The following is a 15264-nucleotide window of genomic DNA, read 5'->3' on the forward strand; positions in this document are numbered from 1 at the left end:
ATTACTTTACTAGCGTGTGAGATGAGTACAATTGTGCGGTTAATTTGAGCATTCTTTGGCATTGCCTTTCTTTGGGATTGGAGTGAAAACTAACCTTTTCCATTCCTGTGGCCACTGCTGAGTTTTCCAAATTTGCTCGCATATTGAGTGCAGCACTTTCACAGCATCATCTTTCAGGATTTGAAATAGCTCACCTGGAATGCCATCACCTCCACTAGCTTTGTTCATAGTATTGCACCCACTTGACTTCCCATTCCAGGATGTCTGGCTCTAGGTGAGTGATCACACCATCGTGATTATCTTGGTTGTGAAGATCTTTTTTGTACAGTTCTGTGTATTCTTGCCACCTCTTCTTAATATCTTCTGCTTCTGTTAGGTCCATACCATTTCTGTCCTTTATCAAGCCCATCTTTGCATGAAATGTTCCCTCGGTATCTCTAATTTTCTCGAAGAGATCTCTAGTCTTTCCCATTCTGTTGTTTTCCTCTATTTCTTTACATTGATCGCTGAGGAAGCCTTTCTTATCTCTTCTTGCTATTCTTTGGAACTCTGCATTCCACCTTTATAGGTCAAGGCTAAAAGTATTAAGCCTTGACCAACCTACTTCTTGAGAGTGATAGCTTATGGTGAACTATTTCAGATTTGTGATCTCTGAAGACCAGGGACCAGGCTTGATCACTCAAGAGCTTTTGTATAGCAAAGTTTTATTAAAGTATAAAAAAGGACAGAGAGAGCTTCTGACATAGACATCAAAAGGGGGATGGAGAGTGCCCCCTTTGCTAGTCTTATATACTTTTACTATATACTTTTCAATATACTTTATACTTTTCAATTGGTTATTAACAATAAATCAAAAGAATGTCTCAAGGCTGTAAAGGCCTTAACAGACCCACTCCCACAATAAACATTTTAAGATAACAGGATTAGAACTAATAATAGAAAGATCTTACCAGACCCACTCCCATAATATACATTTTAAGGTGACAGGATTAGTCAGAAGGTTCTCAAGAAGGAGAAACATGTCCTCAAGCAGGATACATTGTTGTTATATAATCATTGGTACAGAGTTTAAAGAAAAGCATATCCTTGAGCAAGATAAGCTGTTTTGTTGTGCAGTCATCAGCTCTGGGCTTAAAGAAAAAAAGAAAAATTGTCCTTTTCTCTTCCTTGAGAACTCCAGATTCCAATCTCCGCCTCAAGAGCCCAGGATCCCTTTCTTCTCCTCAGGGACCCTGGACTTCTTATCAACTTGCCTAGGAATTGACTCTCTCAAGAGTGAAGCACTCTGAAAGGAAGTAAACTGTTTCTAAATTTGGAAATCTGTGCAGTATAGAGGGTCTCCAGTCTTTTCCTGAAGGTGGAAGGGAGTAGATTTCTTTTCAGAACTGGATTGTATGGATAAAGTTGCTGAAAGCATGACAGACCAGGATTAGATCATCTCAAGCCAGGGGTTTTTTTTCCATTAAATTCTAGGACACAGTGTCTGGACTGCTTGATAACCTTGATCCCGTCCATCGGGGACCATGGACACCTTCTGTGTAAAACAAGAACCTTGAATGTCTCAGTTAATAGAGGGTTTGAAGCATTCACATGTAAAATTTTTTGCAGCCTTTGAGTTGTGTCTGGACAGGTTGTCAGCGAGGTGCTACCAGCATTATTTTGGGAGCCACTATGTTGTTTGGTGCCATTCTGGAAAGCATCCTAATAGAAAAAGCTCAAAGTCAAGCATTACCCACCCAATGTACTCTAATGTAAATTGCGGAGAAGTGAATGTCAGAAAATGTAAGTTAACGTAAGGTAACAACCTCAGTCCTATCACAATAAACTCTCAACTCCTGTTTTCTCATCTCTAAAAGAGGAATAATTATGTGTTCTACCTTCTTGGTTTTTGTGGGAATCAGATGTCATACTAAATGTGCAATGCTCTGGAAAGTACAGTGCTTTACAGGGATGGACTTGTGAATGTCAATCTGGCTGAATATTTACTATGCATTGGAAAGGGTGAGCTTTTTGACTTTGTCTGTGGGTTCAAATGCTAATCCATTCCTGAAACACTCTCACAGACACCGCCCCCCCCCACCAAAATAGTTTTGCCAGTTCTCTGAGCAATTTGGCTCAGTTAAGTTGACGATGAAATTCACCATCACACAGGTAATACCATCAGTGTCCTTTATTTCTTAATGTCTTTTGTTCTTTTTATGCATAAAGGGGCAAATTGCTACACTCATTATTGTGACTGCATCAGGTTGACTTTGGACTCACCAAGGATTAGAATTGACTTTGTTTTTAGGAATGATGGAAAATGGAATAACAGAAATAAAATTATATTTTGTTTTGTTTGTTCTAAGCATCTCAGCTCTATACTAGCACTGGCTGTTACAGGGATCTTTACCTTGTGGATGAACTGGGAAATGACAAAGAGCATAAATTTATAATTCTGCCACTGACTATAAAGGCTTAAAGTGTCACATTAGTAAGTGATCCAACATAGGCTACAAAAATGATATTTTGGATAATTATTCTGATGTTTTTCCTGGGAAGTTATTATGAATGTTTAGGTGTTTAACATTGATTCTTCCCCCTCTTTTTTATTTTTATTTTTTCATTGGAGTATAATTGCTTTACAATGTTGTGTTATTGTAGTTTCTGCTGCACAACAAAATTAACATTGATTTTTGATAGTGATTTCTTTAAAAGTGCAAGGAAGGAATGGCTAAATCGATTCTGGTACATTCAGACAATGGAAAATGACTCAAGCAATAAAAAGGGACAAGTTACCAACATACACAGCAACATACATGAATGGCAGAAACATTTATACCAAGTGAAAGAAGCCTTACACAAAAGTGTATATATGATATGATATTTTAAATTATTAATACAAAAATTTTTATTAGAGTACAGTTGATTTAAAATGTTGTATTAATATGATTATGCTTATATAAATTCTGGAACAGGCAAAACTAATGTTTGGTTAATAAAAAAGATCAAGAATGGGGTTGCCTTGAGGTAGGGTTGGGCTGGAGGTGGACTAGGAAGAGTTTGAGGAATTGTTTGGTAGAATTGGTAATATTCTATATCTTGATAGAGGATTGGGTTACAGGGGTCTCTGCACTTCTCAAAACTCACTGAATACATTTGGGATTTTATTGTATGTAATTCTACCCCCAAATACATAATAATGTTATACATGCTGAAGTATTTAGGGTTGAAGTCTACTGATACCTTTAATTTACTTTGAATTGTAATATTGGTAACAGCAAAAGTGAATTGATGGGTAAAATACACATTAAGGCAAATACAGTAAAAAAAATTACTTGTGGAGTCTATCTGGTCATTTTTCAAATGGACATTGTCCAGTTCTTTCAAATTTCCTATGGATTTGAAAATTTTATAATTGAGAATATAATTTCAGAAAATTAGAAAAAAAAAATTGGCTGCACTTTATGGCTTGTAGTTTCTCAGTTCCCTGACCAAGGATTGAACCCAGGCCACAGCATTGAAGGCACTGAATCCTAACCAGTAGCCCACCAGGGAACTCCCAGAAAAAAACTATTTAAAATCCCACAAAGGGTACTCTGCTTAGTGCTTTTGAGTGTGTGTGATGCAAAGAGATCCAACCAGTCCATTCAAAGGAGATCAGCCCTGGATTTCTTTGGAAGGAATGATGCTAAAGCTGAAACTCCAATACTTTGGCCACCTCATGCGAAGAGTTGACTCATTGGAAAAGACTCTGATGCTGGGAGGGATTGTGGGCAGGAGAAGGTGACGACAGAGGATGAGATGGCTGGATGGCATCACTGACTCGATGGACGTGAGTCTGAGTGAATTTCGGGAGTTGGTGATGGACAGGGAGGCCTGGCGTGCCGCGATTCATAGGGTCGCAGAGAGTCGGACACAACTGAGAGACTGAACTGAACTGAACTGATGCAATATTCTTCCAAGCACCAGATAGCCTTAGAGAAATTAAATTACTTGTAGACAGTACTTGAGAATCTAGTCTAATGCCTTTCTCAACGTGTTTTGTAAGAGATATTTAAAATTATAAACACATAGGATTTCTGAGTTTGCAGTATGTCACATGAATTGTTATGAAATTAAATTTATCATTAAAAATACTTACTATCATGTTTTTGATGACACATCATTTCATTTTCAATGTTTTCTTTTGTTTTTCTCCATGATCTCGCTTTTAGAAATGGTAGGTTCTGAAATACAGAGAGGGATACTATTTTAATAAGGTAAGCTGACTTACAAGAATTCATTTGAAAATCTTGATTTTTACAGTTCAAATAATATCATAGCACTGACTTTTCATACCCTGAAAGTTATTGGAATCCAAGATGACCGGAATGTGATTCAAAATGAACAGGACTTCCCTGGTGGTCCAGTGGTTAAGAATTCACTTTGCAATTCAGAGGACGCAGGTTCGATCCCATCCCTGGTCAAGGAACTTAAATCCCACCTGCCACAGCTAAAGATACCTTGTGCTGCAATTAAGACCTGACACAGTCAAATAAATGAATAAATATTTTTTAAATGACCATGATAGACCAGAGTGTTATATTTTTTTCAAAAGAACCAAGTTCAGTAGGAACATATATAAAAGTATACCCTTCAGGACCAAAAACCAATTAAAAAATGTGGAGTGTAGAACAACCAGTTGGGAATCTAGGGTATCAATACCCACTGAGTATTCACTGTTCCTTGTGCTATGATAGGACCCAACTACAATATATATTTTTAAGTAAACAGAGAAATATGTAAAGGTTTAAAGATGAACAAGATGACTTTAGTGAAAACTGGTCTTACGGAAAAAATCTGAACGAAGAGGAAATTCTCTAAATGCATTTACATGAAGTGTTTTTATGGAAAGATTCTGTGAGAAACTAACCAGAGAAGTGGATTTAAAAGAAGAGAGTTCAGTTGTGCAAATGACAGAGTCTCTTGACTTCAAGGTTGTGAAATTATGATCAAGAGATTATATGGACTCTACCTCTCTGGAGAATTACACTTGCAAAATGTAAATTCTGAGTGGTTCTAGATTCACCTGCCAGAAGTTGGGGGTAAACTCAGATGATCCCTGGAAGGACCTTTCTGGGTCTGCACTCTGGCAGTAAGGTGTCACTCCACTGGAACAGTTAACAGACATTGCTTGGCTCTAAATTACTCTAAACTTTCTCTAAAGAATGGCAGCTTTAAATTCACCTCACTTAAAAATTCACTCTATTAATGTGCATCAGTGCAGTTATGATTAGCTGTACGGTATTGTATACTTGCAATTTTCTAAAAAGGTAAATCTCAAGTATTCTTACCATAAAAAAAAAAGAAAGATAACTATGTGGAGTGATGGGATATGTTGTTTAGTTTGATTATGGTGATGACTGTACAATATGTGTGAGTATCAAAACATGAACATAAAAAATTTGCATTTGTGAAATTTTTCTTTTTTTTTTTTTTTGGCTACACTGCATGGCTTGTAGGATCTTAGTTCCCTGACCAAGAGATTGAACCCAGGCCCTCTGCCATAATGTGCTAACCACTGGACCACCAGGAATTCCCTGTATTTGTGAATTATACTTCAGTGAAACTTGAAAAAACTCACTATTGAATGGTGCTTCTTTTTGTTGAAATTGTCCTGTAATAAATGATTACGTATTGCTTTGGTGATGGTGCGTGATACTGGTCTTAATTTGATTTCTATACTTTTTAATAAAATAATTAGAAAGTATTCTATCATTTTCTTTTTGTTGTTACAACATTATCATGAGAACGAAGTCTTTATATTTATTTTATATATTTACTTACTTACTTAATTATTTTTGGCAGCACTGGGTCTTTGTTGCTGTGCAAGGACTTTCTCTAGTTGAGGCAAGTGGGAGTCACTCTCTAGTTGCGTTGCACAGACTTCTCATGTGGTGGTTTCTTTTGTTGCAGAGCACAGGCTTTAGGGCACGTGGGCTCAGTAGTTGGATTCTAGAGCACAGCTCAATACTTGGGGCACACCGACTTAGTTGTTTTATGGCATGTGGGATCTTTCTGGAGCAGGGCTCGAATCCATGTTCACTGCATTGGCAGGTGGATTCTTTACCACTGGACCACCAGAGAAGTCCCAAGTCTTTATATATAAACCATTATATACTCAGTATTTCCTGTGGGTGACTCAGTCCTTACCTGAGTGTAAGTACATTAATGTTCTTTGCTATTTTATCCTTGCTCCATCCAGGGCCAGTTAGAATGGAATGAGATAAAAATGAAGATACCTTGTGAATGAGGTATCTTCTCTCTGAAAGTCAATATGGCAAAATTCTCTTCTGCATTTTCCATCCTCATCTCTATTTTGGATTTCTTAATCTTAATCCTTGACTCATTTGTCTCCTTATCCTTTGCAGAGCAAAACTCACCTCCTGCTGTGATGCTGTTCAAAACTTCATTGTTTCTCAAAACAACACTCCCATCGGGACCAACATGACCTATGAGGTGGAAAGTAAAAGCAAAATCCAAATTAAAGAAAACATTTTTGATATGTTGCCAGTGGTGAGTGAAAATTTCTTGTGGTTTCTTTGTGTCACCATTTAAGGTGAACATTGTCTCAGATGAAGTAATAACATAAAAATGGAGGAGCTGATTCACTAAAATGCCACACTCTGATGTGAAAGATACGTACGGTAGTCCATTTTCAGCAGGCAGTTTTGAATCCTTGTGGCTCTGCCGGGAATGGTATTTGTATCTTAAATAATAAACTCTTCTAGCCCTTGAGTCTTCATGACTCATCCTAGTATGAGACGAAGTATTGGGCTTTCTGCATAGTAATTACCAGGACTTGGGGAGATAACCATTTTTTACCTGGTTCTTTCACTTGTCAGTTTTGGTGACTAACTCAATTTTTTCACAAAGAACTGCAGGTTTATGTGACTAATCTTTGGGAAGTAAATACATTAGAATTCCTGGTTAGTAAACATTTGCTTCCACTAGACAGGGATTTTTTTTTTTTAATGTTAAAATTTAAAATGAATTTAGTTTGTGGGAAGCAATCTGAGAAAGATTTAAAATATATATAATTAAGAAACTCAAATGACAAAGATGACCATAAAAACAAATGGTGAAAGTGATATAGTTAGATATGAAGGAAGGACAGATAAGAATGAAAAATATAACAATGAAATCAATAGTAGAAAAAATAATTTTTATCCTTTTTTTCTTAGGGATTTTTATCTAGTGTGTTCACTGATGTATCCCAAGTTCCTAGAATGTTTTCCAGTGCATAGATGCATTCACTGTGTTTTCATTTATTAAACTAAGTAATGATACATTATCATTACAGTATAAATCCAAACTTGGGGGAAATTTTTCCCATGAAGAATATCCCACTGCTAATGAACTGTGCTTTCAGACATCTTTTTATGATTTGATGAAAAGCAGTTAGGCCACGTCAGTGGTCAAAATGGGATCACTTTATATATGCAGTTTATCAACTGCAGACTATTCAGTTCTTACAATTAATTCCATTATGTGGGACATTTGACTTCTTTCGATTGTTTTATTGTTATGTAAGTTGTTCCAGTTTTTTTCAAAAAAGATTACAATTAAAGGGAAGTATAATTTTCTGGGAATGAATAAAATCAATATAAAATGTTAGAGAAAACATATTGCACTTTTTCTGGAAGGGAATGGGGACCAGTTCATACAGCATTCTGAAAATCCCCTCATGATTCATTGAAATTACCAATAGCTAAAATGATAGCAACTAAAGATGGCTTAGTAGTCAAGAATCTGCCTGCAATACAGAAGACCCAGGTTTGATCCCTGGGTCAGGAAGATCCCCTGGAGTATTCTTGCCTGGAGAATTCCATGGACAGAGGAGCCTGGAGGGCTACAGTCTTTGGGGTCTCAAAGAGTCGGACACGACTGAGTGACTGACACTTTCACTTTCAAAGAATATTTATATCCCTTATCAGAGAAGGCCTTGGGGAGGTCCACAGAGAGCAAGTCTTTCACCCATGCCATTTTTTCTAGTGTTTTCCTTGCTTTAGGCTGGCCAGAACAGAGGAACAGCAGGTATTTTTTGCTTCTAATTGGCACCTTGAAAAGAATAACTTAACATAAGCTTGATAATTCTGGATGAGATTAACAACAGCATCCATTTTCCAAATTGATGCTGACATTTTAAAACTGAGGGGAGGAAATTCTGAAGTTAATACAGTAACAACCTCAAAGTGAACTCACTTTTCTGTGTTTCTTCAACATCCCGTCCATGGACACAGCATCCAAAGTTGCTTTCTGCACTCCCACCCTGCTATGTTCTGCCAGGCACACAGTGAGCAAATCGCAGCATTAGGTGCTTTTGATGAAATGTTGTAAAGTCACTTTCTCCAAAAACTCTGCCAAGTAACTTGAAAAGAAACAACAAAGTTGGTTTTCTTTTTGTTGTTGTTTCTCCATTTCATCTTATTTTACTTACTTTCGGTCACACTGTGAAGGCATGCAGGATCTCAGTTCCCTGACCAGGGATCAAACCTATGCCCCCCTGCAGTGGAAGTAACCACTGGGCAACCAGGGAAGTCCCCAAAGTTGGTTGACAATTGGAATGAGCAACAAGCAGACTGTTGAGTTGCCTAAAGATGCATTTTATTAGGAGGTTTAAGGGACATTGAAATTTTCATTTATTGTCATGTATGGATGTGAGAGTTGGACTGTGAAGAAGGCTGAGCACCGAAGAATTGATGCTTTTGAACTGTGGTGTTGGAGAAGACTCTTGAGAGTCCCTTGGACTGCAAAGAGATCCAACCAGTCCATTCTGAAGGAGATCAGCCCTGAGATTTCTTTGGAAGGAATGATGCTAAAGCTGAAACTCCAATACTTTGGCCACCTCATGCGAAGAGTTGACTCATTGGAAAAGACTCTGATGCTGGGAGGGATTGGGGGCAGGAGGAGAAGGGGACGACTGAGGATGAGATGGCTGGATGGCATCACTGACTCGATGGGCGTGAGTCTGAGTGAACTCCGGGAGTTGGTGATGGACAGGGAGGCGTGGCATGCTGCAATTCATGGGGTCGCAAAGAGTCAGATACGACTGAGCGACTGAACTGAACTGAATCTCTTACTGAACATGAGATCTCAAAACATGGATTTTTTTTCTTCCTAGTTGACCAAGAAACCAGAGAAAAATATTCATTATATTAAGTGCTTAATTGGAGATAGGTTCCTCTCAGTAATCTCTTCTATTGTACCATAAAGAGCCTATTTACATTCCACCCTATCTGTAAAGTTCAGAATTTACTGTGGTATTGTTTAGTAAACACTGTCTGAAAACAGCTGTTAATAGAAGTTCAGTGACTTGCAATAAACAGAGGTATGTGAGAACCATTCATTAAAGAGCCAGGCATTCTGCTGGGCATCAAAGCCACACAGGGAAATAAGGCACATCGTTTTTTTTTTAATTTATTTTAATTAATTGTTTGACCATGTGAAGCAGCATGTGGCATCTTAGTTCCCCAACCAGGGACTGAACCCATGCCCCCTGCAATGAAAGTGTGGGTTCTTAACCACTGAACCATCAGGGAAGTTCCAAGGCACATGCTTAAGTTAACCTTTATTCCTTGAATGAGAGCATCTGTAAGATGACAGTGGACTATGAAACAGACTGCCTGGGTTTGAATCCCAACTCTGCTGCTCTCTAGCCATTACTTAAACTCATGCCTCCATATTCTTGTCTGTAAAATGCTCACAAGGCTGTTGTATGGATTCTATGTGTTGTTATAACTCAGAAAAGTGCTTTTCACATAAGAAGTACAATATGATTTTTCATTTTTAGGGACAATCCAGATGTGCTGAAACATAGTTCTCATCACTTGTTTGGCATCTCCCAATTCAGCATCAGGAGCACAGGGCAGTCAGGTGACTCAGGGTCTGTCTGTAGGGCAGCTCAGAAGCACACTGGTCCTGGGGTGTGCTTGTACACTGGACAGGAGGGTTCCCTGACAGCAGCAGTGTAAATACCCCCATTGTGGTGATTGTAGTTTACCACTGGTTTAACAACCAGCTGACAAAATTCCTGAACATTTACCAGCTGGTTCCCATAAGCTGGGACAACTGGGTTCCAACATAACATTCGGGGTTATACCCAGGTGGCCACTGGGCCAGCAGTCATTCATTGAGAAGTGATGTTCCTCTGGGCAAGTGCAGTGAAAGATGGGGGGGTTGAAACGTAATAAACATACTCCCTGCCCCTTAAGTACCTACGTTCACATTCTACAGACAAAACAGGTGAATCAGGACCTTGTATTGTGGAAGTCTGTGCTGGCATCCTTGCTGTTGATTAAGGTCACAGCATGATTCCAGAAAAGTGACCGGCAAAGGCCAACAACACTGTCCAATAGACCAGTTATTTTCAGACTGTGAAGGATTTGGTCATAGTGAAGAGTCTTTGGGGATTGGCTAGTTGGATCCTTTGAGGAAACAAAAGTGATTCTGGTCTTGGAAATGAATTTGAGATAAATCAGCACAAAGTGACTAGGCTTCCTCAAAGCACCGTGGCTGATCATATATGGAGACAGCAGGCGTAAATTTCCTGTCATCACTGAGCCTGAAGATCTCACTGTTTAAGAAGCACAGAGACCTTTTGCTCAATTAACTGTTAATTTTATGGGCAAGAATAGAGAATTTAACGCAACTTTATAATTGCTTTATTTTTGGCTGAAAATGGTCCTGTTTGTCGGAAAGACTCGTGAAATTTTGTCATCCTCAATTTATTTACTTAGTTAGGAGATGTAAAAAACATTAAAGTACATTTTAAAAGCAAATGTATTATATTTAGTATTTTTACATTAAATTGTATATGATATGCTATGTATTCCTCTCAAGAAAGATGAAACTTAGGTTTATGGGATTTCTTTTTTTCATTCTTTTAAAAGAATGAAACTAGAACACTTTCTAACACCATACACAAAAATAAACTCAAAATGGATTAAAGATCTAAACGTAAAACCAGAAACTATAAAACTCCTAGAGGAGAACATAGGCAAAACACTCTCTGACATAAATCACAGCAGGATCCTCTATGACCCATCTCCCAGAATATTGGAAATAAAAGCAAAAATAAACAAATGGAACCTAATTAAAATTAAAAGCTTCTGCACAACAAAGGAAACTATAAGCAAGGTGAAAAGACAGCCTTCAGAATGGGAGAAAATAATAGCAAATGGAGCAACTGACAGAGGACTAATCTCAAAAATGCACAAGCAACTCCTGAAGCTCAATTCCAGAAAAACGAATGACCCAGTCAAAAAATGGGCCAAAGAACTAAACACACATTTCTCCAAAGAAGACATACAGATGGCTAACAAATACATGAAAAGATGCTCAACATTATTCATTATCAGAGAAATGCAAATCAAAACCACAATGAGGTACCATTTCACACCAGTCAGAATGACTGCTATCCAAAAGTCTACAAGCAATAAATGCTGGAGAGGGTGTGGAGAAAAGGGAACCCTCTTACACTGTTGGTGGGAATGCAAACTAGTACAGCCACTGTGGGGAACAGTGTGGAGATTCCTTAAAAAACCGGAAATAGAACTGCCTTATGACCCAGCAATCCCACTGCTGGGCATACACACCAAGGAAACCAAAATTGAAAGAGTCATGTGTACCCCAATGTTCATCGCAGCACTGTCTATAATAGCCAGGACATGGAAGCAACCTAGATGTCCATCAGCAGATGAATGGATAAGAAAGCTGTGGTACATATACACAATGGAGTATTACTCAGCCATTAAAAAGAATACATTTGAATCAGTTCTAATGAGGTGGATGAAACTGGAGCCTATTATACAGAGTGAAGTAAGCCAGAAAGAAAAACACCAATACAGTATACTAACACATATATATGGAATTTAGAAAGATGGTAACGATAACCCTGTATGCGAGACAGCAAAAGAGACACAGACATATAGAACAGTCTTTTGGACTCTGAGGGAGAGGGAGAGGGTGGGACGATTTGGGGGAATGGCACTGAGACATGTATAATATCATATAAGAATTGAATCGCCAGTCCAGGTTTGATGCATGATACAGGATGCTTGGGGCTGGTGCACTAGGATGACCCAGAGGGATGGTATGGGGAGGGAGGTGGAAGGGGAGGGTTCAGGATGGGGAACACGTGTACACCCATGGCGGATTCACGTTGATGTATGGCAAAACCAATACAATATTGTAAAGTAACCTCCAATTAAAATAAATAAAAAATAAAAATTTTAATAATATTTTTATATGTAAAACAAAATATAAAAGCAAATGTATTATATTTAGTATTTTTACATTAAATTGTATATGATATGCTATGTATTCCTCTCAAGAAAGATGAAACTTGGGTTTACGGGATTTCTTTTTTTTTTTTTATTTCTTTATGTATTTTTGGCTGTGCTGTGTATCTTCATTGTTTCTCCCTGGCTTTCTCCAGTTACGGCAGGCGGGGGCTACTCTCTAGTGATGCACGGGCTTCCCATTGCGGTGGCTTGTCTTGTGCAGCACAGGCTCTGGGCTCACAGGCTTCAGAAGTTACAGCTCACAAGCTCCAGAGGGTGCAGGCTTCAGTAGCTGTGGTGCACAGGCTTAGTTGCTCCACGACAAGTGAAATTTTCCCAGATCAGGTATCAAAGCTGTATCCCTTGCATTGGCAGGCAGTTTCTTAACCACTAGACCACCAGGGAAGTCCTACAGGATATCTTATGATTAGTCAGAAGTTGATTAACATGCCATGATTAACATGCCATGGTATTGCTTCTTGTTCTTTTTCTTTCCTTAGTATATGTAAAGCTTCAGCTACTTGAAATAAGCTGACGATGTTTATGGTTCTAAAACTTAAGATATTTATGGCAACCCTTCCCTTTCTGTTGATAGTTTCAGCCTTTTGTGGGATACTCTTTTAATCAGTGTGCAGTGGTTGGAAACGGAGGAATTCTAAATCAGTCTCTCTGTGGAGCTGAAATCGATAAATCTGACTTCGTTTTTAGGTAAGTACTGTCAAATTTTTTTTTTTAATCCAAGATCAGTTGAATATTTTAAAGGAACAGTCTAAAGATACTCTGTTTAAATTTTGATCTTTGAAATTTATTGCTTAAGCCTACAATTTATCTGGTTTGTTTTCTTAAGTGTTAAATGGATCATGAATTCCTTTGAATGTTGATACCAGAAGGATAAAACTGTGCTATGCTTACTAAACTTTCCAGAAACCCTGTATGAAATCATGGTGAAAGAGGATCTTCACTGAAGGACTTGTCAGAGACTTCAGTGTATCAAGGATAACTTTTTTTTTTTCTTAAACAGCATTTCAAGAAAACTTTGTTTTCAAGTAATACTTGTGAAAATGCTGACTTCAATTTTGTATAGCCGTACAACATCATTGTTTATTTAGGTTTCTGGCCTGAAATTTAAGGGGGAAAAATGTAGCTTGTAAAATTCTGATCTTTTATATCTCAGTACAAGTTAGCTTGCCAAAAACAGAAGCAAAAGTGGTTTCTATGTGTTTCTGAACTAATAAGACAAACCAGAGAGCATCTCCACTTTCAGAACAGGATGGAAAGATGATTCATCCTTGTGAGGATGGATTTCAATTGAAATGTACCTTTTCATAAAGTTGAAATCTGTTTCTTCCTATTTCAGGAGTGCTGATTGCATGCATCAGAGGAAGATCCTTTGATCTTTATTGATTTAATGCTGCCCTTTTTATTAACACATGAAAAGGAAACACAATTTTGAATCAGGAGCTCCCCCTCACTTTAATCTCATTTAGAATTTTATGCTGAAAGTAATGACAGAACAGACCTGGCAGTCTAACAATTATTGTGTTCCTCATGATGAATGTGGAAATGGTGAATACCTGCATGATTTAGCCATTTTGTTAAAGTACTCAGTATAGAAAAGCCAGGGGGAAAATAAATAATTCTTCTCATAATAGACTTTTTATAGACTGAAAATTCCCAAAACATCTGGGGTGAATATTATGCCTAAATATCCATTTTACTTTATAGCAGGTATAAGAAATACAAGTTTAGGTTTAACAAGCAGAAAAAAACAACAACTCAACAGCTACTTAATTTATAACTCTGAAATAAATGTATATATTCTAGATTCTGCATTTGCTGATGCCAGGTATTTTTCTGAATAGAAATACTTAAAAAAAATTTCTGAATATTAATACTAACTTGAAGTTAGCCTTCCAAACAGAAAGGTCAAATGGGGGCTATACATAGTTGATGTCATTAAAATTTATTTAATGTTTAAGCCTATATCGATTTTGGCAATACATGTTTTATAGTTTATAAAACCATCTGGAAACTGCTTGTGATTACTTTTCATTTCAGAAGATTGGGAGCTGTCAATTAAAAGTGTAAGGAACAAAAATAGGTGTTGAGTGGCTTCACTGTAGTTTATATATGCAATATACAATATTTACCCTATGGGTCTCCAGTGATATAATATTAGAAATCATTGTTGAATCTTCAAAAGGATATGAAGCAGTTATGTTCTGGAAAGTAGATTTGTTACAGGAAGTCCACTAATGAAGATATTTCTGTGGCCTGTTATCTATGATTAATATTTGTTTTTTCAAAAGTGCCATCTTTGTTTTAGGATGTATCTTTTTTATCAGTGAGTACATGTTTCACTTATTCATATATTTCACAGAGGATGAAATAGATTATTTTAATCTCAGGAGCATTACAGAACACAGTCAAGTTTAAACAGCTTTCCTCAGAGATGCTCCCTTTGTATGTATAGCTTTAAAGAAATGGTCTACTTGAAATTCTGTAAATGATACTTAGGGAGTCGTAACCAACTTTCCCTTTTTTTGTGACAAGAATATGCTTACTCAAAATTACAATTCTTAATTTGTTTTCCAATTTAAAAACCAATTAGTACTCAAAAGAGGATGAGAACATCAATATGAAAGCATCATTATAAGAACATTAGAGCTTTATTTATTAACAGCTTAATTTGGTGGAAAAACTATCCATATGGGAATCAGGAAATTTTTAATTTTTTATATACATTTTGCTTCTGGCAGACATTATAACCATAATGACAATGCCTCAATTTTTAAAAATTTGTAGATTGACAATGATACCTAACGGAAGCCAAAGATATTAAGAAAATGTGTCAAGAATACACAGAAGAAATATACTAAAGAGATCTTAATGACCCAGATAACCCCAGTGGTGTGATCACTCACCTAGAACCAGATATCCTGAAGTCTGAAGTCAAGTG

General features: G+C 37.3%; 1 protein-coding gene across 1 annotated transcript in view; it reads left to right on the top strand.

The window, feature by feature from the left end:
* Nucleotides 1–15264, top strand: part of ST8SIA6 (ST8 alpha-N-acetyl-neuraminide alpha-2,8-sialyltransferase 6) — a 135967-nt gene that overhangs the window by 118645 nt on the left and 2058 nt on the right. Inside the window, exons 5-6 of the mRNA XM_040248962.1 lie at nt 6393–6537; nt 12901–13013. Of these exons, the coding sequence (XP_040104896.1) occupies nt 6393–6537; nt 12901–13013 (258 nt within the window). The remainder of the gene's footprint in view (nt 1–6392; nt 6538–12900; nt 13014–15264) is intronic.

The sequence above is a fragment of the Oryx dammah genome, unplaced genomic scaffold (genome assembly GCF_014754425.2).
Source record: "Oryx dammah isolate SB20612 unplaced genomic scaffold, SCBI_Odam_1.1 HiC_scaffold_10, whole genome shotgun sequence".
In the NCBI taxonomy this organism is placed as follows: Eukaryota; Metazoa; Chordata; class Mammalia; order Artiodactyla; family Bovidae; genus Oryx; species Oryx dammah.